Consider the following 27,768-nt stretch of genomic DNA (forward strand, 5'->3'; position numbering starts at 1 on the left):
AATGGTTTTCATATATATTTGATTATTATTTTTGTTGCAGATTTTATTTTTTGTGTAAAACTTTTGGCACAAAATTACCTCCATTTTTTTTTATTACATTCAAGTGTGAACGTGGGGTGACTGCTGATCACTGTTGTTGCTTCAGCTCTAGTATTCAGTGTTTCTTGCACTGCTTCCTATCTAGAAAATAAAGTAACAAGGGAGTAGGGATCGAGTGTAGAAGTGAAGGGAAGAAAGCAATGTTATTGGGACGCGGCCTTTCTGCCTCCTCTCCTCAGAGCTGTGTCGCATTCGGATGATGTGAGGTTAATGCACTTGTAGAAGGAGACCGACCAGTTAACATTGTTACATAATAAAACTACAGCTGGATTCATAGAGTAAACAGTACGATTTTAATCATTTTGGCTGCATTAGAGGCAGTAAGGTGTATTAAATTACCTGGGTATAATTAACTAGCAGAGCTAGCTGTGTCCTGACCGCTCTTCCCTTCTTTCTGGGAGCGCTGACGGAAAGACCAAACTGGACAAGCTAAGCTAAGCTAACCTAGCTAGCCACCTAACGTTTACTATCTTTATTACGCTAAATTTCTTAAAACTTACGTACAGTTTCGTGGATAATCTTGGAAATAAAACTAGCAACTGGCTGTTTATTCGAGGACAGTGGAACCAACATGCTTGAGGACTTGTTATAACCACGCCTTTCTTGGTAAGTTGCTAATGAGCTAGCTAGCTTAGCTAACTTGCTCATATACACACTTTACTGTATAGCTAACTAGTTAAATTCAGGGGTAGTAAAACAGATAATGTACTTATAAAAAACGTAATTCCATGCTACTTTATAACTACTTTATAAAGCGCGCACTTATTGTGGCACATTAGCTAGGTTAGCTAACTACCTGGTAAATTTGCTACTATCAATACATTTATTTAATTAGGATACCCAGCTAGCTGTTTAGGTAGAGTAAAAATCCGATAGTTAACTACCTGTAACGTAGCTTACAAGTGAGTAGGTTCATCATTTGCACAGCATGCCCATGAGGCTCAGGTAGCTAACTAGCTAGGTTATTTACTCTACAGCAGAATAGCTACAGACTAAAGATGGACAATGTATTGATATTTTATTATATCGTAATAATAAACCTTATTGTATCGAGATATAGAGGTAACGTTACCAGAATACCACCACAGTATCCTTTACAGGAACTGTTTTAAAGATTTTGGAGTAACATCACTGTGGCCACGCCCACAAAGCACCTTAGGAGTTGACTGGCAAATATTTCACATCATTTCAGAAATGTAGTATTTTCTCTTCAATAAAAGGATGGCCATATACAGCTCTGGGACAAATTAAGAGACCACTTCTCTGATTTTGCTATTTTTAGGTATCTGTTTGAGTAAAATGAACATTGTTGTTTTATTGTATAAACTATGGACAACATTTCTCTCAAATTCCAAATAACAATATTGTTATTTAGAGCATTAATTTGCAGAAAAATGAGAAATGTCTGAAATAACAAAAAATGCAGAACTTTCAGACCTCAAATAATGCAAAGAAAACAAGTTCATATTCATAAAGATTTAAGAGTTCGGGAAATCAATATTTGGTGGAATAACCCTGTTTTTTATCACGGTTTTCTTGCATCTTGGCATGTTCTCCACCATTCTTACACACTGATTTTGGACAACTTTATGCAACTCCTGGTGCAAAAATTCAAGCGGTTCAGCTTGATTTGATGGCTTGTGATCATCAATCTTCCTCTTGATTACATTCCAGAGGCTTTCAATTTGGTGAAATCAAAGAAACTAATCATTTTAAAATGGTATCTTATTTTTCCAGACTGTTTGCAGCAGTTGTGATTGGCTAAGCCGTGTTGGGAGAGCTGAAAGTGAGCGTTGTGATTGGATCAGTTATCAGTAGTCAACATCTTATTAAAGGGATCAGCTGTCCCTTTTCCCCAATTACTGCTCCTTCACCTTATTTCGAGGTGGGAGAGGAGAAGTAGCAAAAGATTTTGGACACAGTCTTGGTTCTTTAGCTTGAACCCTCACGGTATCTGTGGGCGTGTCTGTTTGTACAGGAGCACCGCCGCTGTGCGGGGCCCTCTGTTGATGAAATATGATGTAACTTTTGGACGGTTTTACTAAAACTGGTGGCGTTCACTGAGCAGCACCACGGCTTTTATAAACGGAACTGGTTGAAGAACCAGTGTAAAAACTCAGATAAATAAGTGCTGGGTGTTGTTAGACAGGACCGGCTAGAGCTACACCTCTGTGGAGGAGGCGTGACCCTCACAGCGAGCAGCGTGACCGCTGGTGGATGTGGGAATCAGTGTTTCAGCGACGACACGAGGAGGTGAATACACCCCCCCTCACCCAGCCGAGCGGTGTGGTCGGATTAGTTCCACGGATAAGAGGAGCTTTGGGACGGGCTGAGTGTGTAGAGCAGGGCTGCTGTCTGCTGGAGCTGGAGTGCGTGTGACATTGAGCGCGAGCGGGACTCACTGTAGCACACGCGCTCTGAACATGACTCTGCAGGCTGAGTTAGCTGTCAGGCTAACATGAGGTCTGTCTGCGCTGCGCGTGTCTCCGGCACGGCTCTGTGAATTAGGTGAACGGTCACGGCGGGACCACTGCGCTGGATGTCCCGTTTTTACCCTGCAGGATACATATTTTAAATTTTTTACTTCAAGGTTGAGCAAATACGGAAAGGTAAGAAGGTCATGTAGCTAAAATCTCGTATTTTAATAATTTTTTTCCATTTATAATGGAAAAGCCTTATGATATATTTAGGTTAGCTAGGTTAAATAATATAGATATACTTTTTGCCAGCCTAGTTAACGTTTACTAAATTTATCAAGCTAACTATTTAAATTAATATAAGTAACTTAGATACAGTGTTTTCTGTCAAACAGTTGTAACTGTTAGCTAAAATGCTTTATACTATTCAAAAAAGATATATTACAGTTAAAGATGAAGATTAATGTATTCTGTAGGTAATATAACTAGCTATAATCTTAACAAAACATTCAGGACTAATAAAATAGGTTATTTTAATGTTTAACTAACTAGTTAGTTAAGATTTCCACTTCCAATAAAAGTTGAAGTAATCTTTCTGTGTGTAAGGTTATTGGGGAGTATGGAAAATTATAAATACTTGCTTAAAATGTTATTGGCATCCAGTACAAAGACTGTAACTTAATATAAAATGGATGTTTCCCCCTGTCACAAAGGGACATAGAGCTAAACTGAGAAACTGGTAAAAGTTGTGCCTAGGTGTGATTATTATTATTATTATTATTATTATTTTATTTTTTTTGTATTAATCGTGGAGTTAATTACATTTACCTTTCAGCAAACCTAAAAACTTATAGCTGTAGTGCCTACTTCTTTCTGCAGTAAACAAGACTTTATATTGATGCACAAATACCACCACGGCTATTTACATACGTTAATATTTTTGTCAGGATAAAGACAATGTTTGTGGACAATAGCAAAAAATGAATAAAATTGTATACAACAATTGGGGGCGCTACAGCAAACGTGCAAAAAAATTGCTAACTATTTCCAAATTTCCAGATGTTAAACGCATGTGTCAAATTTGCTAAAATGTCCAAGCATGACCAAGATGTATCCCTTTCTTGTTTTCATGTGTCGTTTCAAGCAATTCAACTGCCTGCCATTTTGTCCTCCTGCAAAGTATCGACTATTCGGTCGCAATGTACCATTTGGCAGGAAGGTTATTCCGGCCAAATATCAAGCGAAAAATATCCAAGTTTTAAAAAATGTGCTAAATAAACAGGAGGAGTAAAATATAGGGAAGAAACAAAGAACCAAAATAATATAAGGCAGTGGAACTACAGAGGTTCATATTTTAAGTGTATTCCATGCAATAAACAGGAATGTTCACTTTATGAAAATGATATAAAACAATTAAAAATACATTTAAAAAGGTGTTTGCTGATATTCCCATACATTTTAGTGAACCAAATTAAGTCAGGCCTGTTTTGACCTTACTGTGAACAGGTCGGCAGAAATGCACAAAAAGTCATGTTTCAGCCTGTCAAAACCTGTCTAATCATCGGCTAGTGTTGACATACTGCATGCCTCACATTGAAAGGCTCATGACGAAAGAGGAGTGTAAGTCTATGTCTTTATCTACAGACTGCACCCACCACGGGTTGGGCTGTTTTTGCACCGATTTGGCTCATACCCTGTTGGTGTGTGTGCTCATTGCCTCACACTTGTTGGACGTTAGAAAATTTTACAGATTGATTTTATGCTTAAAATCTTGTTCTGTATTAGTCTAGACTCAGAGTGTGCAATTCAAGGTGACTTTCCTAGGCAAGTGGTCTTTGCTGTTCACAGCATAACCTGACAACCTCACTTACACACACACACACACACACACAGTCCAGGAGCCATTAAAGTGAAAGTGCTCAGTTGCACGTCCTCATTTGACTCTGGTAGTGCTATTTTTATATTACTAGCACTAAATGTTATCGCTTATACTGTAAGGGCAAAACATTACATATGATGTATGCAGAATGAATGCAAAGTGCAGCTGTTAACTGGGGCTTTTGAAGAGCTGTAAGGTGCAGCGTGTTATAAACCTCTATACTGTATGCTTAGTGTTTTGGCGCAGTTGTTTGGATATTATCAAAAGTCTAAAAACACTGTCAATGTATCAAGTTCATCTCTTGCTTATTAATTTCTTAACTATTCAATTTGTTTTAAAGCAAACTGTAGCCGGGACAGTGTAGCTGTCACAGTAAAACAGCAACGAAAACACAAAGCTCATCTAGAAATGTGCTCTTTCAACAAGAACAATGAGATTGGCTGTCAGTGTCAGTTTTTTCACCACTTTGAAACAAGCAGTGTTTCACAGAGTCAGAGCTTAGCATTATAAAAAATGAGTGCTATGTGTATATATTATCTATATCATGATTAATTTCTCACTACAATATTGTTTTTTCATAAGCCTTATCTGTACGATATTAGTTTCTCGGGGGGTCCTGGGGTAATTTTCTCTTTTATGGGCGGTCCTCAGTGATTTTATTCCCCAATCCAGAACTACCATATATGTGTTTTTCTCAGACATCCTCTAAAAAAATTACAAGTTACCATTTGTTTTTTGCTGAACAGAGTCCTCCGATAATTGTAGTTCCGTCCGGACACACATCTCTGAGTTTTGTCACCTCACATTTAATAAAATAGCTATTTTTCCACTGCCATTCACCGTAATTACACTTTAGGCACGCATCTCCTCAGAGATACACGTTAACACAACAGTGAGTGGAAATGGAGGAGCTACTGAATATGATATCATGACTAAGAAAGACCAAAAAAAAGTTTATCACTGAATAGAAGTGTAAAATATGTTTCACAGACATCCCCCTGAGAAACTAATCCCATCTGGATAGGGCTTTTGAAAGAACAGTTTAGGCCATAAAACATGAACAACGTTTAATTTCTGAGAATGTGATCATGTTTTTTCTGTACAGCGAGTTACAGTTTAGTGTGCCACCCAGGGCCTTTACATCAGTAAAGATATGCTAACACATTGTCCTCAAACAGCCCTCTATAATTTCATGAGCTGCAATAAAATGTTGAAACCAGAATTCTGGAAAATAACCTGGTTATCTTAAATAATTACTTTAAATCTTATTATTAGAATATGATAACTGTGAGAGATAAAGTACAAAGTATGATAAAAACAATCCTATTTTTCACCCTTCAAATGGCAATGAGAGATGTATGAGAAGGGGTGGGGGGACAAACAAGACTACAGTAGTTGTAGTAATACTCATAAACCACTACTTAATGCAAATTGGAGCTTAAAGCTTGTAAATTTTCTGTTTTTACACTAATAGCATTTCTTATGTTTTCTCTTTGTGACAGCACCAAACTGTGACCCCATGCCTTCATGGTATGGTATGAGTACCATTAAACCTCTAGTTTACAATATCATTTTGTTACTTTGCTGTTGTTAGATGAAATTAAACATCTGAATAGATCAGTAATAATTAAACCAAGCTATATATACTGGGGTAAAAAGCAGAGTACAAGTGTTAGTATCATTGTTTTATTTTTACCTCCCACTATTTAGCATTTGTGGTTACTTTAAGTTCCTTAAATAGTGTACTTATTAGGCTAAAAGATGTGTACTCTACCACAGCCTGTATGCAAAAAAATGGGCTAATTTTAGTTTGGACAAGCAGTTTTGAAATGCAGAAATATTGGGTCCAGCATTTGTAATAAGATGAAACCTACTTGCGTATAATACTAGACCAGATGGCTTGTTTAAAGTAGGATATGCATTTCACTGCATATTGCACATAATGTGTGAGCTTTTCAAAAACTTACTTTAAAAATGTTATCCGCTACTTACTAATCTTTTGATTTTTGTTTCCTTCTCTTTCGTCAAGTGCAATGTCTCTTGTTTTCCCCCGACCCAACACCAGTGCGATCGGCAAAAAGGACAAGCGACACATGGCTGAGGTGAATGCCTCTCCACTCAAGCACTTTGTCACCGCCAAGAAGAAAATCAACGGCATCTTTGAGCAGCTTGGCGCGTATATCAAAGAAAGCTCGGCCTTTCTGGAAGGTGAGGGGTCAAATGCTTCAACTTTCTGGCATCTTTTACACCTAGAGTCCACATTTTTACAATTTCAGAGTAGAGAAAACATCATAAAGAGTACAATTACAGCAGCCATGAAGATGTGCTATCAGTGCTTTAAAAGTTAAAAGCCATCTTGTGCTTCTTCCAAGTCACATGAATACAGGCAAACTTCTCTTTTGATCTGCTGCTAATGCAATGTCGTTGGACAGCTGAACATGCTTGCAGAGGAAAAATAACTTTTGACCAAAATTGTCAAAAAAAAAAAGCTAACAGCCACCCTCACTGATTAGTCTAGACTAGACTAGACTAGAATCACACTGTGATGAGAGAAGGTGACTGAGGCCATCTACTGTTTTTCTACTGTACATAACATGCAACCTGCATTAACTCTCTTGTTCTACTAATACTAGTAAATAAGTGCTCAGGAATGTGAAGCACACTTGCTAGCCAAGATGTCAGTCTAGGTTAATGTGTGCAAATCTGTGATCCTGTAGAAGCGAGGTCACTTGTTCTTACAAAAACTGAAGTTATATAACAGACAGCCAGCATTTGTCTCCCTAGGGGATCAAGCAGTAACAAAGAATGGCTTAGTCAGCTTGGTGTCTGAGCAGGAGCAGAGAGCGCTGTCTCTGTACACTGACTCGTAAGATTAAGACAGTGCGTCTGGTCTTATTATACTGACTTGGTGACCCGATGCAAATTGATGCAGATTTGAATATTCTGTTTTCCTGCAGTTTCCTCATCAAAAATATGTTCTTAATACAATGGGTATGATTGATTTGTTCTTTTAGCCTCCTTGGTGTCTTGGAGTAAACTGGTTTACAGACTTTCACTGATCAGTAATACTGCATTAAACGCAAACTTTTACACCTTGTTTTACCAGTTGATATTCTTCCTAAATGTAGTTGTGTTTCTGTGGCAGAGACATACAGCAATGAGGAACTGGATCCAGTCACGACAGAGGAGCAGGTGGCAGAGGTGCGGGGTTACCTGTCCAAGGTAGCAGGGATTGGTGAAGTCTTGTCCCGCAGACACATGAAAGTGGTCTTTTTTGGCAGGTATGTGATTACTTCACAAATTTACAGACAAAGCCTTACTGTGTTATTGATTTAATTAAACCTGTTAAAATATTAACTTTAGTTTGACGAAAAGAGACCTGAAGATGTGATATCTGATACACCTAAGCCTAGAATGTTCACATACCTGAAAGCCTTCATTACACTATCGCAAACAACTATTCAGCCTGAAAAAGAACTCTCTATGTCATCAAATGGTTGTTTAAGTTGTCATGGTTCTTTATGGAACTGTTGCCTATACATAAAAACCCTTTGACAACAAGTAGAAATAGCCAAATCTTGTATTTATCATATGTCGCACAGATATTTTATCTGTGTGGCAGTGTTAACAGCAAAAAAAACACACTGAATCTGACATGTTTTTATTTTGGCCACCTCAATATGTGATATCAGAATCTGATACATACCCGATACACAGTAATGTCTTTCAGCCTGAACAGTTAGATTGACTTTAGTAATTAGTAATTCCAATACATTTGCTAAAAAAAAGGAAAATGGACAACAGCATTGAGGAAAACAAAGTTTAAAGAAACAGTAGAGACAAACCAAAGAGATAGACATGGCCAAATAAAGTGTAAATTTTTGAGACAAATTATGGATATAGGGCATATTAAAATGATATTGAATTTGGTGGGAAAGTCAGATTTGGGCCATTTTACCTACTGTGAGAACATATCTTTTGCTATTTTTTTTTTTTTTACTTTTATAAAAGAGCATGGGTGTGAACACACAGTTTGAGATGCATTACAGCCTAAGGTATGGGTGGGGGGCCTTTTATGGAATTATTGTTTAGGGTGTGGTGTTTTTAAAAATATTGCATAATGTTGCCTGATCTATGTCTACACATGCCAGCCGTTAATTACACATATATAAATGTTACATGAATGGCCTGTGAAGTTTTTTTACTTGTACTTCATGGAAAAATCCAGTACCATACAAAAACAAGCACAGTCTTTTAAAAATAAATTAATTTGAGCAGTAATTAGATTGCTTTGTTTAATAGGGGAAAAAGACTTAACATGCTGCCAGAATCTGTACAAATTTGCATGTAGCTTGATTAAATTATTTTTGTCTGTCTGTCTCTATTTGTTTAGTTACTTATTGATTTTTGTTGTTGTTGTTTTACTAAGCTCTTGCTGAGAATTGAAGTGTGACTGTGGTTTTAAAAGCTGGTGCAGTTTATGACTGGTGTCTGAAAGCCTGTGAATTCTTGTGTCCACAGGACTAGCAATGGCAAAAGCTCTGTCATCAACGCCATGCTGTGGGACAAAGTCTTACCATCAGGTATTGGACACACCACAAACTGCTTCCTGCGAGTAGAAGGAACTGATGGCAATGAGGCCTTCCTGCTTACAGAAGGTTCAGAGGAAAGAAAGAACGTTAAGGTGAGTTTTAGTTTCTTTGTTTGGACGCAGTGGTCAAACAATCATTGTAACACAAAGACCAGTTTGAATGCTTAAGATGAAGCATGTGCACATATTGGTTCTTTAACTTTATAAACCCTGCATATATCCCCATTTTTTTAAATAATTCACACTCATAATTGCAATACTGTCAGAATTAATACTGGTTTAATTCATACCAGACTCAAAAATCTGCTAATGCTTACCAAAGTACTTTTTGTTTTAAGTTTTTAATTGACTTTCACTATTGTTGCGAGTGAAATAGCCCCTTTCCTGTTTTATATACAAACTTTTTTTGCTATGTGTTATTGTGATGTTTAATAGGTAAACAATGTTATAATTTCTCATATAAAGACTATATTAAATGTAGGTGTTCCTGCTGGTTGTATTTTGGTAAATGGTTTCTGGATAGCTGTTGAAATTGTAGCAGCTTTAAAAAGCCAACTTGAAAAACAAAAACAAAAGCTAGCTTGCCAGCTGGTTGTTCTGCATTGCTGAGATTTTTGTAAAGCTTTGTACAGCATCTCTTTGTTACCAAGTTATTTGGCTGTGAAAAACAAACCTCCTAAATGAAGTGTTTGTATAGATTAAAAGGGTTAAGTGATTGAAAAATGCAGAAGTTGGTTTGCAGTCATCTAGCAACTAACGATGGAGGAGTCTTCACAAACAAAGCAGTCGTTTCTCAGATTTTTATTCTCAGATTACTATTCTTAGTAGATTGTAAAACTCTTCTGTAGATGCTTGTGTGAAAAATACAGTGCAGCTGGTAGTGGTTCAGTTGAAGCCACACAACATTAGCTACATACTGCTTACTACTAACTACTATAATGTATTTACTCTGAAGTAATGCTTAAATATAGTTGTAATTTGACAAGTTCATGCCATTGATAAATTAATAATAAAATAGTGTAATAATATACTAAATAATGCAGTGCCTTTACTTGTGATTTAATTGGGAGATGTGCTTCTGTCAAAAGTTTGTAGCATTTTCTTTTTTTTTTTTTAAGCCCTCTGTAACATGTATTCACCGGCCTCTCCAGTCCCTGTTACTGATGAATTGGTCAGGTGACTGGTTCAGACACTATGGAGAGGAATTACTGCCAAATTAAAAATATCTGCCCGTGTGTTTCTTCTACTTGCGCTTGGCAGTGAAAAATGCATGCCGGTTCCAATTTCCCCTCTGGTATACTGTATGAAATGGTATACCGCCCAGCACTACTGCTAATATTTATCTTATGTAAACAAACACAAAAAAACACAATGGGCGACATTAAGGTCTTATCCACCTTTTGCAATGTAATTATTGTGACAGCCCTATCTATAAGGATTTTTTTTTTCAAGTTCTGTTTCTTATGTAATGCATTTGTTTATTTCATAAGGACAATACAGAAAAATACAGACTTCAAAAAAATACATTAGAAATACAGTACATACTAATGCTTTCAGCCAAAGCTAATTTGTTATCCAAGAGCTGACTGTCTTAAAACTCACGCACACCAGTGTGTTCTTGCTGTGTCAGTTGACTGGCCTATAATTAGTCCCGCATGAGTCTGGGGTTCACCCTGGCCAGTTGTCACAGGGCCACACTTTTGCCATCCCAGCCCTGGTCTCATGACTTCACCCCTGTTACACTATCAGCCAGGGAGAGTGGTGTCTGTATCCACTGGAAAACTGTAACCCCTGCGGAATGCCACTGCCACCTTATGCTGTATATTTGCCACAATACCTGAAATTGAGACCCTTACACAGCCAGTGCTATATGATATGATATGGTCTTACAGTTGCCTCTGAGAGCTGAAGCTGACTTTGAGTCAGGATTGTGTTTGGGATTTGTCCAACAGTTTCACCAGCTTATGATGGCATGCCCTCATCCTGATCAACATCTAAACTTAGCACAGCCACAATAGCTCATGGCTTCTGGCTGTCAAGTGTCTGTGCATTCCAGGGGAACGGGGACAGAGTGCATCTTTAATCACTCCTGTAGTATCACTCTCTTTCACTCGTATCACACATAGGCTCTTTCTATGTCCTGCAACAGTCTAGAGGATCCATTTCCGCTTTTGCATGGCTGCAAAACATGAGGGCTAATGCTAAACACACATGCCCTTTGGCAGTGGGGTCATATTTCACATGGCCTCCCACTTCCTTTAGTGGACTAGTATATGTTAACTAAAGGATGTACTTGTGTAGGGAATCCAAATATTCCATGACAGCAGATTTTATTGCAGTTTTACCAAGCCTCTATAGAAGGTTTCAGCAACACATGGCTCTTTACTGTCTCTTTAAATGTATAATAGTGATTTGACTACTGAACATGTACAGCGCTCGAAAAAAATAAGAGACCATTTACCATTTATCAATCATTTTTACCAAATTGAAAACCTCTGGAATATAATCAAGAGGAAGATTGATGATCACAAGCCATCAAACCAAGCTGAACTGCTTGATTTTTTGCACCAGGAGTGGTATAAAGTTATCTAAAATCAGTGTGTTAGACTGGTGGAGTAGAACGTGCCAAGATGCATGGAAACTGTGATTAAAAAGCAGGGTTATTCCACCAAATATTAATTTCTGAACTCTTAAAACTTTGAATATGAACTTTTTATTTGCATTATTTAAGATCTACTTATACTTATAAATAGCAAAATCAGAGAAACTGATTCAAAAACTCAAATGGTCTTTTATTTTTTTCCAGAGCTGTACTTCCATGGCTTTAAGATAAACATCCATTCATTTAGAGAAAACAGGACATAGCTGTTTGGATTTATTTCCACTCTGTTTGGTTTCCCATTGTATTTAATTAGTAGCAAAAAGCATTCAAACAGTGAAAGGGTGTTGAGTGTTGATTGGTACCTCCCTAGAAACCATTCTTTCAAGCTAAGTAGCTTGTGTAAAACAATCAGCCATTCAGCTCACTTAAGTTTAGATCGTATTCTAGGCCACAAGCACATTATAACACACGTATAGCCATTTTAAAATGTCACACCAAAATCTATCTTTGATATGTTTTTTTTTTATTTTTTTTTTTTATGGATTAACACCCAAATATCGCAAAGATTTTTACACTGGGATGAGATTCCAAATATCAGTCGAGCTACAATGCAAGTAATGCAAAAGTGGCATGTCATACTGTAGTACAGTATTGTTTTCTTCAGTTTCTTCATTTTTATTGCTTGATGTTCATCACACACACAAGACTGCACTATTCTTTCTTTTATGTCTTATACTACCCTGTGCTCCTCACAAGTGTCCAGCTTGTATGAAGCAATGGCGGTTCTCTCATCAGTTGTCACAGGTGACCAGTGGTTGCAAGTGACTGAAATGCTGAAACAGGAACAAACTTGGCAGCTATATGTGTCTGCACTCCCAGATAATGGGCATCATTTGGGTTACACAGAAATTTCAACCCTCATTAGATTGGCCATTGCTTGTCCTGCCTGGCAACACTCATTAAAAAGATTGCAAAAGCTGTAAATATGATTTTACTGTAAACTGTATAAACTAAAATAGTTAAATCTCCTCTTATAGCTGCTTAAGAGGAATCTTAATGGATTCCACTGCAAATCACTCTCATCATTTTAGTTTCTGACACTTGTTCTATAAAATTATACATTTTTAACAAGCATAAACAAACTGTAGGTGATTGACCGACATGGTCTTTTATACTCTGCTGTAAAGTTTAATACTTTGCTACAGCGAAACACTACAGTAAGTATTGATGCTAGAGTAGTCGTCAGTATATTACATTTATTGTCGATTCACAAAAGGTTTTATTAGTGCATCTTTAGTCTTTAGCTTGTGTGTATCAATCTTAAAAAACTAAGTTGCCCTAACCAATGGAGCAAGTCATTCCTGCCAATCTGCTTCTGCTGGTTTTCTCCTGCAGTACCCAGGCATCCAAGATTTCTTCTTATTTCAATTCACTGCTTGTACAGCCTGCTGCACTTAGTCTCCTGTGTTCAGGAGGAGCATAACAATGAGCTGGCCTATAGTCTGTATAGACTGTGTAAGACTGAGGAAGTCACCTTCACTGCTTCTGACAGTCAAATTCAAAACTACTCATCTAGTGTGTGACTACAGTTTCATTTGAACATTTTTATACATGCTGATGGTGGTAGCAACATGCTTTTTTCTTTAACCATTATGCTGCACAAGATGGATGGTCTATTGAAGAATTTGAAACATACATTTGAAACATAACCTTAGATCTTCAGCTAGATGGTTAACACCATCTAGATATTAGTGCAACTGTATGTTTTTTTCTACATTTTGTGTTTTTTGACATGAGTATTGGGACAACTGATTATTCTTGGTTAGTTCCAAAATGTATGGTACCTAACATAGTTATAAAACCTGCTTTTAGCATGGTTACAAAAGGTTCATGTTTATTGGATTATCCAGACAGACTTCTTCTTTTGGCAGTTGTTCTCAGTAGGAACTAGACAAGCTGTTTTTGACAACAAGGATTACACAAACTGTACCTCCTAGGTCTTGTTAAAAAGTGTATGTGTCTTAACAGACGGTGAACCAACTGGCCCATGCTCTACATCAAGATGAGGACCTGGATGCAGGCAGCCTGGTGTGTGTCATGTGGCCTAAAGCGAAGTGTGCTCTGCTGCGTGACGACTTAGTACTGGTGGACAGGTAATGTGAGAGAAGACACACACATGGCTTTATTTATAAGCTGGGAGTTATATCCTAGCTAATATGTCGTGACATTTGTCCTGCTCATTCTTTTTGATGTAGCTTTTGAAGCATATATCAGAAAACATGGTGATGTGGTTTGCACTGAACTATATATAATGTGTTTTAATTCTGTTTTTCCAGCCCTGGCATTGATGTCACCACAGAATTGGATAGCTGGATTGACAAGTTTTGCCTGGATGCTGACGTTTTCGTGCTGGTGGCCAATTCAGAGTCTACTTTGATGCAAACAGTGAGTAGTTAGTGAGGAGTTAATCATCAGTTATGTTCCCACACAAGAATTTACACTTATCTGCAAAAACAGATGCACACAAAAGAAAGTGTTGAATAACAATGCTATTTGGAAGAAATATAAAGCTTACCAGAAACAACAAGGTTTAAATATTTAGACTGATATGGGATGATATTAACTCTAGTTAATATTTATTGAACAACAAATACAAAAGTACAAGTGTTGAGGTGAAGTGTCAACAGTGTGTCCAATAGCATCTCTCACGTTTTCAATCAGGGATAAGTCTGGTCATGCAATTAGTTTTCAAGGCCAGATTTCGAGATAGCAACAGTATGTGGACGAGCACTGTCATGGTAAAATAGTGCACCAGAAGGTGTGTTCAGAAATAGTATAGCTATTCTGGCACAACTACCTTTCAAGTTTAATTTACTGTATTTTTCTCACTATAATTAAAATCCTTTAATTTTCCCAAAAATCCTTATGCACTTTAAATATGTATTCTACCAGTCGGGTATTAAGGAGCAGTAAAGCCACTTCACTTAAGTGCGCGTTGGAGTAGGCTGGAGTGGCATTAGAATTAGCTGGTAACCGCTACTTTTCTGTTCAGAGGTGAGTATTATCGGCCTGTAGCCTGCTCCTAATCATGGTTTGCAATGCTGGAGCAGCATTAGCATAACCCACTAACTGTGCTAGCTCTTTTGCAGTACAGAGAGGAGTATTTTAGACTGTAGTCTGCATGTTTACCATGTTAAACAAGCTACGTGGGACGAACCGCTAGCTAATATCGCCCTGACTTACCGGGGCATTCTGGGATCCTCAGTGTAGTGCTGTCGACCGGTATTAGCTAGCGGTTAGCCACTAATGCTAAGGCTCCAGCCTTAGTGCTGGAGAAGTTTGGAAATCTAAGCTTACTGTAAATAAACAGAAGTGTTTTACTTACCCAAATGACCAGTTTTCAGGAGAGAAATATGTGTAGAATAACATTAGGGGTGTCATGATTCTCTAAATCCTCGATTTGATTTTATTTCCGATTTTAGGGTCACGATTCGATTATCGATTTTCTTTTTTCTTTTTTTTTACAGCAGAGAGGCCTATGCCAATTTTAGATTAGTCTTTGGTCAGTCATTGGTTTGATTCATCAAATTTACAATAATCTAATTTCAAAAGGTGGGCTTGATATAAGTGATGCAAAGTAATACAAGTGATCTGTAATACACCACATTAGGCACTAATGGTCAAATTTAAATATTTTAATTAAGATATATATGCAATGCCATCTAGTGGCTTTTTTTTGTAGCAGCAGAGTGCACTATTAAAACAGCAATGTGCAACATAAAATAAATAATAAATCATGTACAAAATAATAAAACAATTAGAGCCTTAACAAACTGAACTCTATCCTACTATAACAGTTAAACATGAAAGATAAAACTCTGTCCCTGAGAATGACAATTTTTTTTCTTTAACAAAGATATATTATTAACTTTATCTGAGAGAAAGATGCTCCTTAAGGTACCAAAACTATTAACATATGTGAGGCTAGACAAAACAACTTTTATTTTTATATTTTCAAGTTTTTCTTTAAGAAGATGAGAATGTCCACATTCTCTGGAGAAAGAGCTGCTCTTTGAGCAGTCACAATGTCCGTGGCGTTGGCTACAGTGTGCTGCGCCATTTGCATAGAGCACGTGTGCTTGCGTAACTTAGAGGGAAGGAATCGTCGATCATCTTTTTGACTTTGAGGCTCGAGACCGTGGCGTAATTTCGATTGATTTTGATAAAATATCAAAATCGTGACACCCCTAAGTAACATGTAACGCTCATTTTTATAGTGCAAAAAATACGGTAGTCTGGTGATTCCTTCAACCGGTGCAATTATTTCTTTTGACAAAGAGTGTATTATTCCCAAACACAAGGTTTACTGTAGGTGTTGTTTTGCACTTGTTGGGGATTATGCTTGTAGGACGACTGAACCAAATGTCACAAGAAGCACGCCGGCACGCGAGCACTCTGGCACAAACAAAGAGATTTCGCAGATGGGGGTGTGATTATGGAGCAGTCAACACTGGCTCAGGCCAGGGAGATTGGGTGTATCAGGAGGGCTCAAAGAATGCTTGGAATTTTAACACCTACAAGACAAGAAGATTTTTATAGAACCGCTCATTTAGAAGCTATTTGCTTAAATAAACTCATACAAGAAGCACAATTATGTAGGCTTATGTGCTTGAATCATAACATATATATTTTTTTCTGTCTTTCTCTCTGTAGGAGAAATCCTTCTTTCATAAAGTGAACGAGCGTCTCTCAAGCCCCAACATTTTCATCCTGAATAACCGCTGGGATGCTTCAGCCAGTGAGCCTGAGTACATGGAGGAGGTAAGACGGAGAACCACAACAAACAAGCACAACCACACACTGCAGGTCCTATGACCTTTCTATTTAAATCCCATGACTGCAGTTAGGTGCTCCTGCCAGCCAGGCCACAGCAGTATCATAAGAGGGCAGCAGTAATTCATTAGACTGTTTCATTAATAATTAGACATTAAAGTGGCAAAAGTATTGGCATACCCCATATTATTAAAGGAAGCTGTAATTACATTGAGAAAACCTTGTAGAAATCCTTGGTTTTGTAGAGTTGCCATAATACGATAAGCCTGATAAGCATTTTGAGAAACCAGGTCATCTTGTGTTTGCAATTACAGCAACTGATTTATTGCTGTTACTTGGACAGTGAGACAAGTTTTATCTTTCAGCGTTGGACAGAAATGAACTGTCAAATAACTGATGACATTAGCTTTTGCTTAGCTGGTATTAAAACACCATTTGCTTTAAATAAATGTAGTACATAAAACGTAGGTAATTACATTTGTATTAAAGCTAGGTTAGGTAATTCTTAAAATACCCTTTTATTAAGTGTGATATTTTGCTCTTTAAAGGTGCAATTTCGCTTAAAAACATTCAGTTCTTGCTCAGCAGGTCTGTGCGAGTTGCATATGCATGCTGTACATGAAACTGTTCTTCTACCACCATTACCTGCATTAGCCAAAACAAAAAAAATAATAATGTTCTGAAAAATGATTGTATCAAGATAAGCCCCCGGACTGACGCCAACCCATAAATCAGGATTTATGGCCTCGCCCCCCTTGGCTTGCAACAACCCACTGGGAGTGTCACAGTTCTGTTAGCCAATCAGAACTGTGACGTTTGCATGTCATGAATATTCATGAGCAAGAGCTGAAATCCTGTCCTTTTTCCCCGTGCACTAATTCATCGAACTAAAACAGCCTGGAACAGGAGAACCGGAAAACTGGCTCACTGGGCATTCATTCACACTAGAGACCACAACAAAATTAATGAAGAGAAAATTTAGTTAAATTAAACCTCATAAATGTTGTTATACCTATAAAATAATAAAAAAATTATCATGTATCAGTTTACATATATAATAATGATTATGTTAAAAATTAGAAATTTCAAATATTTACTTTTAGTACTTTTTTTTTTACTTCTACTTCCTACTAATGAGAAGCTACATGTTTAGGCCCCAAGACCAATTTTACAGTAAATTTTGATAGTTTACTGCACGTATATTTGACTTAAATTTACAAAGTATATTATAGGAAATAATCACACAGGCTGGATGTTTTTTTCAGAAGGTTTTACAAAATACTTGTAATTTTATTACTATTTTTAATGAAGAGGACAGAGTACAGTATCTCCCCAACAATTAGCTAGCTAATGTTAGTTTAACTAATGTTAGAAATGTTAATGAAGGAGTGAAACTCACCTCAGCATCTCTCTGCAGTAATTTAACTCACCATGGGTAATATAGAAGTCAGAGTTTAAACTGTGTAGCGAACAGAATTAGTAAAGACAGACTGTAGAGTATTTTTGTGGAGTAAAATGTATTTGTGTTTAATGGACACAGCACTAATATTACACTGTATTTGCGTCTCTACTGCTCTTTCCTGCTCTCTCACGTGCTGCATGTCCCACCCACACTGAAACTGCATGGGCTAATTCAGAATAAGGGGAGGCCAATCAGGATGCTTAAGATTTGTCACTCTCTCACTATGTGTGTGTTTTTCTCTCTCTCTCTCTCTCTCTCTCTCTCTATTTTTTTTCTCCCATGTACACTCTTTCTCTTTATCACACATTAATGATGCGTCGACTGCGAAATTTCACATTGACAATTTTTTATTGTCGACATGGTCAATTACACTGACTAAAATGTTGCACTTTGGCCATCAGTAATTAGCGAAAAAAACGAATAAAGATGAGTGGATGGATAATTGTTAGCTTAAGGTTATAGGAGCATCTGTGTTGAGATTGTATTAAAAGCGTGTGAAGTGAAAGTGCTGGTATTTTTCAGGTCAGGCGGCAGCACATGGACCGCTGCAGCAGTTTCCTGGTGGATGAGCTGGGGGTGGTGGACAGAGCACAGGCCAGTGATCGCATCTTCTTCGTCTCTGCTAAAGAGGTCCTGCAGGCACGTGTTCAGAAGGCCCAAGGAATGCCTGAAGCAGGTAGATTCACCTAATATATTGAGCTGTTGAGCTATTTCTGTAATCTCTATTTCTCAGAAGTGATTTGTTATTCCTGTAATACCTTTTAATGTGCACGTGGTTTCAGCAGTGCCTCATTTCTCACTCTTTATTGTTTTGCAGGTGGTGCCCTGGCTGAAGGCTTTCAAGCCAGAATGTTTGAGTTTCAGAATTTTGAGAGGCGTTTTGAGGTAAACATTTATGGTGAAGAATTATTTAATATTATTATTTGGATAACAGCATGGACATTAGCATGGCTGCACCTTTTTGATTTATTTCAATTTGTTTTTTTAGGAGTGTATATCTCAATCAGCAGTGAAGACAAAGTTTGAGCAGCACACTGTTAGGGCCAAGCAGATTTCAGAAGCACTTCGACTGATTATGGATTCTGTGCACGTGGCTGCCCAAGAGCAAAGGTATGCAGTAAGTTACCCTACAGCAAGAGTTCCTAAATTGGTCCTCTGGCTGTTAACATTTTTGCTTTGTCTGAAAATGTAGACTGTTCGTAGGACCATTGCCCTAAAACTGACTGGAAATTGTAGTCAGTGGCCACAGTTAAAGGATTCAAGGATTTAAGGAGATTTTATTGTCATTCACATCACATGTGGTACATGAGGTGGAAGGAAATTGTGATCTCATGATCCAGTTAAAGCTACAAGTAAAGAATGCTTTGCCTAATGCACAGCACAACAGTATTATTAGGTTATTAGAATGCCTGTTGTTTTTTAATGAGGCCTATGGGGTGATTTGCTTTTTTGGACAATATATTTCCAATTAATAATTGCAATAAATTTTATTTCTGTCATTTTAGGACCATTTATGCAACTGATATAATGATTATGATGATTATGATGATGATGATAATTAAATCGCATAATGGGGCAGATACACCCATTTAAAGCGCAATACACATTTAATTAGAAAGAATATTTAGACATTAAAGCAGTAGTGCCTAAGATTTTTTGAAAGTAGTAGTGTTGCAGAGGGGGAAGAGGGCAAAATATTAAAATAAATAGAATTCAGTGCATTACCATTCCTGCAATGCCACATATCTTAATTTTAAAAAACATGGTATCTGGTAGGTCCCAGGACCTTTTACAATTTTCTCTTTACATGATAAAATATCAAGTTTCTAAAAATTAAATGTGTGCTGATATTTTATTGATGATGCTGGTTTTGTGTTCAGGATACACTGCATGGAGACAAAGGAGGAACGGGAGGACAGGCTGGACTTCATTGATAAGCAGCTGGACCTACTCACCCTGGACTGTAAGAGCAAGATCAGAAAGATCACTGAGGAGGTGGAGAAACAGGTAAAAGCAAAGAACAAGAGATCCATTGCATTTAGCAGGCCACCAGTGTATACAAATTTTAGTGGGAAGTAAGTCACTGATTTAAACAGAACATCTGCAATCTAACACCTAAAACAAACACCTAAAGACAAAGTAAAACTTTGTTAATTATAAGCTTTTATTCCTTTGTCTGTTTTTTTTCAGTTATTAACTTACGCAGTGCTGTTCCACTCATAACAGTTTTAAATGAAAAGGGCTTTATTACTGTTTTGTATTTTTTTGTGCCAACCGGCACCTCCAAGTGCCCCAAAATGTGCACAATGAGTGACCGACTAACACAGTGTCTGCCCATAACAATGAAGAATATCACCCTTGCATAAATGCATTATTCTGTGTTGTCTTTCAGGTGTCAAACGCAATGGCTGAAGAGATAAGGAGGCTTCATGTGCTGGTGGACGAGTTCCACCTTGATTTCCATCCCTCACAAGTGGTTCTGAAGGTGTACAAGAATGTAAGTTTAATCTCCGATTTCCCTTTAGTTGTTATTGGATTTCCCCCTCTTTACTTTCACTTTCTTATTTACAGTTGATGGCAAGCTCTGCCAAGTGGAAAGTCCATGGCTTTTCTAGTCACGTTGTTCTGTCGTGTGCTGTTGTTAATACTGAGGAATGACAGCACCTTGGTCCCTCATCCAAAGCATGTTTGTGTTTGTAATTCCAGGAGCTGCACAGGCACATAGAGGAGGGTCTGGGAAGGAACATGTCTGAGAGGTGTTCCAATGCAATCACAAGTGCTCTTCAGAACACACAGACAGAAATGATAGGTCAGTATTTAGTGATCCTAATCTATAATAGTGTAAAATAGAAATTTGTTACACATTTGTTAAAAGAGATCTTGGTATTGTGTGACTAAAGAATACATGAGCTTCTCTGGTTGTTGTGTGTGTGTGTGTGTGTGTGTGTGTGTGTGTGTGTGTGTATATATATATATATATATATATATATATATATATATATATATATATATATATATATATATATATATATATATAATGTGTGTGTGTGTGTATATATATATATATATATACACACATATATGTGTGTGTGTGTGTGTGTATTTGTTTTTTTTTTTTGTTTGTTTGTTTGTTTTTTTTTTTTTTTTTTTACACAATCCAATCACTTATAATAATATAGCATTAAATGCGTATTTAGATGCCCCTTGGCTGGCTCACACATTGTCCAAGAGCTAATAGGTTAATACTACCTTGTCAAAAGTAACCACATGAATGTCACATGGTCAACAAATCAGTAACAATTGTCACTGTATAGTTCTATTCTTATATTTTTCTGTCTATTTTTACAACTTCTATTCTTACCCTCATGCTTAGATGGTTTGAAGCCCTTGCTTCCCCTTTCTGTGAGAGAACAAGTGGATAAGATGGTGCCCAGACAGTGCTTCAGTCTCAGCTATGACCTTAACTGTGACAAGCTGTGCAGCGACTTCCAGGAAGACATCAACTTCCACTTCTCACTTGGCTGGACCATGCTGGTCAACCGATTCCTCGGACCCAAGAATACCCGCCGTGCCCTCATGGGTTACAACGACCAGGTACTGACATTATCAATGTGAAGACGGTGGGGATTAGTAGTTAAGATGGTCAGAATAGCTTAGGTCATTAGCAATGTGTGGCAGTTATATTTTATGCTGTTTTTCAGCACCACTGACCATATAAAAGGGATCCTTAATTCTAAAATTGCAGACTATAGTCCATCTGTTTCTCCTCATATGTTGTTTGCCTCTGTTTTCCCTGTTCTTCAATGGTCAGGACTAGGCGTGTGCCATATCGCATCTTACGCAATAATATCACAAAATTTTTTGAATATCGTGAGCGATATTATGCCCTAAAATATCAACCACCCCTAATTATCACATGAGGGTACTACTTTTTTTGCTATTTTTAAGAAAGGGAAAACACTGTTTTAATTTCACAAGATATATATCTACTAGAGATAGATTATATCTGTCCACTATAATTTATTTCACTTCATTATTGGGATCATGAAATTCTGGATCTGTTACAATCTGATAAAAATTCTTTAATAAGTTAGGCGTGTGCCGTATCTCATCATATGCAATAATAGAATTAAATTTGCATTTTGTTGCAGTAGTGTTTTTTTGTTTGTTTGTGTGTTTTTGTTTTATTTTTTTTGTATTTTATATTTTCTTTAATGTAGTGTTTTGTCGTATCGCCAAGAGTATCGTTATCGCAAAAATACCATAAAATATCAGGATATTATTTTAGAGCCATATCGCCCACCCCAGTCAGGAAAATGACAGAGCAGCTATTATTTGGGTGGTGTCTTATTCTCAGCATCGCAGTGATACTGACATAGTGGTGGTGTTTTGTGCTGGTGTGCATGGATTAGACAGCATTGCTGGTGGAATTTTTAAACACTTTCCACTCAGTGTTCACTCTTAGATACTCCAACATAGCTGTTTCACCATGTAGATGTGAAGTCTGAGGAGAAGCTTTTTGGTTGCAGCACAGTTTGTGTTTATCTTCTAGTCCTTCATCATTGCCTGCAGGACCCTGCTGGATATGGATATGGATATATCTGGTTGGTGGTCTATTCCCAGTCCATCAGTAACACTGAGGTGTTTAAGAACTCCAGCAACACTGCTGTGTCTGATTCTGTCGTACCAGCACAACACACACTAACACATCACCACCACCACCACCACCACCATGCCAGTGTTGCAGCAGTGCGGAGAATGTGGAGACACACCACCCAAATAATACCTGCTCTGTGGTGATTCTGTGAGGTTGAACGTTAAGGAAAAGAGTGAAAGAAGGAAAATAATGTATGCAGTGAAACGACCAGCATACAATCTGTCACCACAGAACTACAAAACGCATCTTTATGCTTATGTATGCTCAATAAAGCTAAAAAAAAACACACACACACAATGAGGTGGAGGTGATTTCTAATATTCTGATATTCTGAGTTTTTTGTTGAGTTTAAGTCCAGTCTGTTTATCTGACTGAATAAAGAGCACTTTTAAAGAGTTAATAAGCGAATTAAGCTTATTAGTTTTAACAAGCATGTGTTTAGAGTTATTGCCAGGAAGCTTAAATTAAGCTGTTTAAATAGCTTGTGATATTTCTACATATAAGCTCTAAATGCATGTAATGTATTTTTTTACAAGTAAATTAAAGTTTGTTTCTGTGTCCTCAGGTCCCCAGGCCCATGGCCATCACCCCAGTCAGCACTTCCATGCCCCCTTTCCAGCAGGGTTCTATGACTCAAGAAGAGCTTATGGTCTCAATGGTGACAGGGCTTGCCTCTCTCACCTCACGGACATCCATGGGCATCATAGTCGTCGGAGGCGTGGTAATTAGTTTGTCTTTATATCACCAACAGTTTCACATAAAACTAGCCTTAGTTCTGTAGAATAGTGTATTTAGTGTATACTGTATTTTTCACACTATAAGGCTCACTTAAAATTTTTCCAAAAATCATCAGTGTGCCTTTTAAGTCTTATGTATGAATTTTATCAGTTAGGTTGTAAGGGGCAGAACAGCATTATACAGGAGTTTCAGTTTAGTTTTCCAGCACTAGGGCTGGAGTAGCATTAGCATTAGCTGCTATTAACTCTATTTCCCCTGTTTAGAGGTATATCTGAGTATCTCTTAAAATGCGCCTTATAATCCAGTGCATCTTATGTATGAAAATAGATCAGAAAATAGACATTCATTGAAAGTGCGCTTTATAACCCGGTGCGCCTTATAGTGCTAAAAATAGGGTAATGTGGTGGAAAGTGTACACATAATGTAGTTGATGTTTTAAAAATTTTGTGTAAAAGAAAAAAGTAAATAAAGTAATGGAATTACTCTGTTCCTAAGATCTGGAAAGCAGTGGGCTGGAGGCTGATTGCTTTGTCTGTGGGGCTCTATGGGCTGCTGTATGTGTATGAGAGGCTCACGTGGACCACCAGGGCTAAAGAGCGAGCCTTCAAGAGACAGTTTGTGGACTACGCCAGCGAAAAGCTTCAGCTCATTGTCAGCTACACTGGCTCCAACTGCAGCCACCAAGTCCAGCAGTAAGTCTCAGCTCATTTTTAGCTCTGCATTAAAGGATGTTTAGTTCTATTGGAGAATCTGCTGAAAAGGCACAGTTTCAAAACTTAAAGGCCAGACCTGATAAAATAATTTTTTTTATCATAAAATATTTAGACATAACCTTTAATTTGTATTTTAATTTCATATCTAAATTTTCTTAATGTTTAAAAATAATTCCCAGAAAAGACTTGGTAATCCCTATGCTGCTGCAGGTTTGGCAGTAGAACCATTGTGTAATCCGGTCAGGCAGGTTGTGTATTACAACTACTGGTTTGCTAAATCTGTGCTTTAATGGAAAGGTATTTATTTTGTGTGTACTGTTACATAAGCCCAGATGTCATAAACAGACACAGATTTGTGGTCTTTCTCTGGGTGTTCACAGCAGTTACCCTCTGGCTCCATCTAGTGAAGAAACCTGTGTGGCAGTATTTATGCTGCTTGAGAGGGGATGGCCTAGTTGTGTATTTAAGCACAGGGGCCTTGAACATAAAGTTTAATACTGGAAGTAAAGGGTTAAAAATAAACCTGCTAGGATGAACCTTTTATAGGTTTAAAGATATCAATGTAAGGTTGTACACAATAATGGTTCATGTAGAAAAGCGTTCCTTTTTAGAACCAAAAAAGTTTGTTGTAAAGTTCAGATGATTTGATTTTGGGAAAAGGTCAATTAAAACCAGTTTCCAGATAGGTGAAATAGTTCCCTGATTTGTGTGTGTGTGTGTGTGTTTGTGTCACACAGGGAGCTGTCAGGCACCTTTGCCCAACTGTGTCAGCAGGTGGATGTGACACGGCAGCAGCTGGAGGATGAGATTCAGGACATGAACCGCAAGATTGAACAATTAGACACACTACAGAGCAAAGCCAAGCTGCTCAGGTAACACACACACTTGTTTAAACTTTTACTTTTTTAAACACACAGTTAGTGAGGCAGTTTCTAAATTGGTTTAATATTTTTAGGTGGGCAATAAGACATTTTTAAAAAAAGTACAATTGATGGAATTTGGTAAAGCAAAGATGTTTTAAAAACATTTTATGGCCAGTTTTGTCTTGAACATGCAAATAATCTAGTTACCTAGTAATCTATATTCATGACAGTGATGTTTACAGGGTTCGTACAGTCATAAAAAACCTGGAAAAGTCATGGAATTTGATAATAGCAATTTCTAGGCCTGCATACATTTTGGGAAAATAAAAATACCGAGAAGATTTTGGAAAATTCATGGAAATTTGCGCTACAAATCTATTTTGAACTAACAAATATGTCAGTTCAGAGTTAATTCAGTAATTAACCCGCTCCACAATGGAGCTCTCAGGATCTGACACATTTTATTTTTAATGATTGTGTGTCAACATTTTATCAGATTCATTTTAGGCATACTATAATTAATTTTAATTATAGTTTTAGTTGATTTTTGGTTTTATTGTCCATGTCTGCACTGATGTTTTTAAATCGTATGGTCGTTGAAAAAAATTGCCTTGAGGCAAATTTTGCATGGAAAAAAAAAACATAAAAAAATAACTTATTGGTTTATCATTTATTGGTTAAAACGTGTATGAACCCTGTGTTTAAGTATATGTAGAATATTCGATTTAGCATTCTAATACAGCTTAGATTAACTTCTGATTATCTTCTTTAAGCAAATAAAATGAATAAACTAATTGGCTAGTTACATGTTTGGAGCAAAGATCTGACTATTCTGGCCATGTATAAAGTACATGACATACATACATACATACATAGTAGATGAATACTCTGTAAATATAAATTCTAAGTCTAATTGTGAGTTTTTGTCTTGTGTATGTTTGTATTTCGTAGGAATAAAGCCGGCTGGCTGGACAGTGAGCTGAACATGTTCACCCAACAGTACCTTCAGCAGGGTCGATAAAGGTTTAGCGTTTAAATTGCCGAACAAACAAGACCAAGACCAACAATAAAAGTGCAAACTAATACATGCAGCATAAGTTATTCTACTGTTCATATACAAGTTATGTATGTATAACACCTTTTAGACATAATTTTATAGGAGGGGGCGTTACTCGATTATACCAAATCAAAAATCGTTATGCCATCCGTTTTCTAAAGTGACTGCTTTCGTTCTTCTTCTTTTTTTTTTTTTTTTTTTGGCATTTTATGGCATGGAAATGGCCTTTAAGATGACAATGTTGGCAAACTGTAACGCAATGAAGAAAGGCGACCTAATAGGTCATTTAGTTGGTTTTCTTTTTGTAAAGAGATGCTCACTTTTTTTGTGTCATTAATTATTTATTATTTTGACTTCATGTGAAGTTGTCACTGTTGTTTTCATCTTTTGAATTGTAATCGTAGGTGGCAACTGTTGGATTCAGTGATATTCCCTGCTTGCTAGAATAGGTAGATGAGAGGCGGTCTGTGTGAATGCGTCTTTACTTTATATCCGACTGGCCACTGTGAGTGAGACCGAATGGTGGATCTCTGGCCTGATGAAATTTGCATTATCAATACTTGCAGATGTGGCCATGACCCAGATATGTGTGGGAAACTGTAATGCTACACACATGGTAAATGCACTTCAATTTAAGAATTTAAGCTTCTTTGTCCATGTCATGTGTGGAACAAGCTAAGGCATTTGCATCTGCATGGATGTGCAAGGTGCAGCATTTATTTATTATCACCTATGTGGGCTGTGTCTCCCTATACTTGACATTGATTGATTGATTTGAGGGCTGGTGAAAAGCAGCATGTAATCAATTTGGCAAGTTGTCTTTCTGAGTTTTGCCTTCCTGCCATAATCCAACTCCCTGCAAGTGTAGGTGCTTCATGCAACACAATAAGTGTAGCAGATTAGCGTTATAATCCTTTCAATTATGTCCTTACATAAGGATTAATCTACAGTTACAGTAGATACAGGAATTGTTGCATCCATACTGCTGTGTGACACCAATTTCTTTAGTCTGTAATTGGTCCAATAGTCAGAATCACTTGACAGTAAGTGACAGTAAGTCACAGTGCATGAAATTTAGTTATTCCTCAGTACGAAGGATGAATCTGTCTAAGCATATAAAAATACTTTAACTACACAAACAAACAAGTGCTTTATTTACCCTGAGCTTAGACTTGTACAGCAGAGAAAAGAAATGAAGAGAGCAGAGACGATTGCACTGAAAATATAGACCTTGCTGCCACCCTTTGAGGACTGATGATACAGCAAAGCCCTTCTAACGATGTTCACGCATTAATGTTTACAAAGAAGAACTAATTTAATCTTATTTAAAGGGAATAAAATGAAATCTGCCATGAAATGGTGCCTCCAGAATTTCTTTTGTAATACTTCAGCACCATATTTGGCTTAACTCTATTATTTGCTATTCAAATATATTAGAACACTAAGAGTAGAAGGTCTATACAAAGAGCACTTGGCATCTAGATGTAGTGACCCAGTATGTGTATAAACCACCACTTATTATTCCCTCCTCTGTCCCGGTCATGTGTAATAGCTTGTTGAGTTTGGACTCTGGTTTGTGCCAAGTGTTTAAGGAAGCAATCTGAAGAGCTCTTCACTGATTGTGCACTTTATATTTGCTGTTTTTTTTTCTCGCTCTGTCTAAAATGTAAATTCAGTTTTGTATCTTTTGCCTTGTGGTCAGCAGGTAAGCAGAGAAAAATGATAAACTTGGTTGACCCACAGATTCTGTGTCAGTAGTCATGTAGAGATATGTGTGCATGCAGTGATGGTTGTAATGAAATGTCTTGTAACCTGCAAATGTTGAAGATGAAATAAAAAAGTATAGTTAATTGTGAA

At 37.2% G+C, this 27,768-nt stretch overlaps 1 protein-coding gene across 2 annotated transcripts; it reads left to right on the forward strand.

The window, feature by feature from the left end:
• Positions 1-289: 289 nt before the first annotated feature.
• On the forward strand, positions 290-27,768 carry mfn2 (mitofusin 2). Of its 2 annotated transcripts, none has more exons than XM_007247914.4 (18): positions 290-705; positions 6,425-6,603; positions 7,541-7,676; positions 8,917-9,079; positions 13,617-13,741; positions 13,925-14,033; positions 16,302-16,409; positions 18,406-18,559; positions 18,701-18,768; positions 18,872-18,993; positions 19,764-19,890; positions 20,276-20,380; positions 20,590-20,692; positions 21,257-21,477; positions 23,106-23,261; positions 23,774-23,970; positions 24,729-24,863; positions 25,806-27,768. In XM_007247914.4, exons 2-18 carry the CDS (start codon positions 6,429-6,431, stop codon positions 25,873-25,875), a joined length of 2,274 nt encoding a protein of 757 aa, XP_007247976.3. In that variant the 5' UTR covers positions 290-705; positions 6,425-6,428; the 3' UTR covers positions 25,876-27,768. The 2 variants fall into 2 exon arrangements, with proteins under 2 accessions (XP_007247976.3, XP_049341811.1); XM_049485854.1 differs by lacking the exon at positions 290-705 and adding an exon at positions 2,145-2,708.

The sequence above is a fragment of the Astyanax mexicanus genome, chromosome 12 (genome assembly GCF_023375975.1).
Source record: "Astyanax mexicanus isolate ESR-SI-001 chromosome 12, AstMex3_surface, whole genome shotgun sequence".
NCBI lineage: Eukaryota > Metazoa > Chordata > Actinopteri > Characiformes > Acestrorhamphidae > Astyanax > Astyanax mexicanus.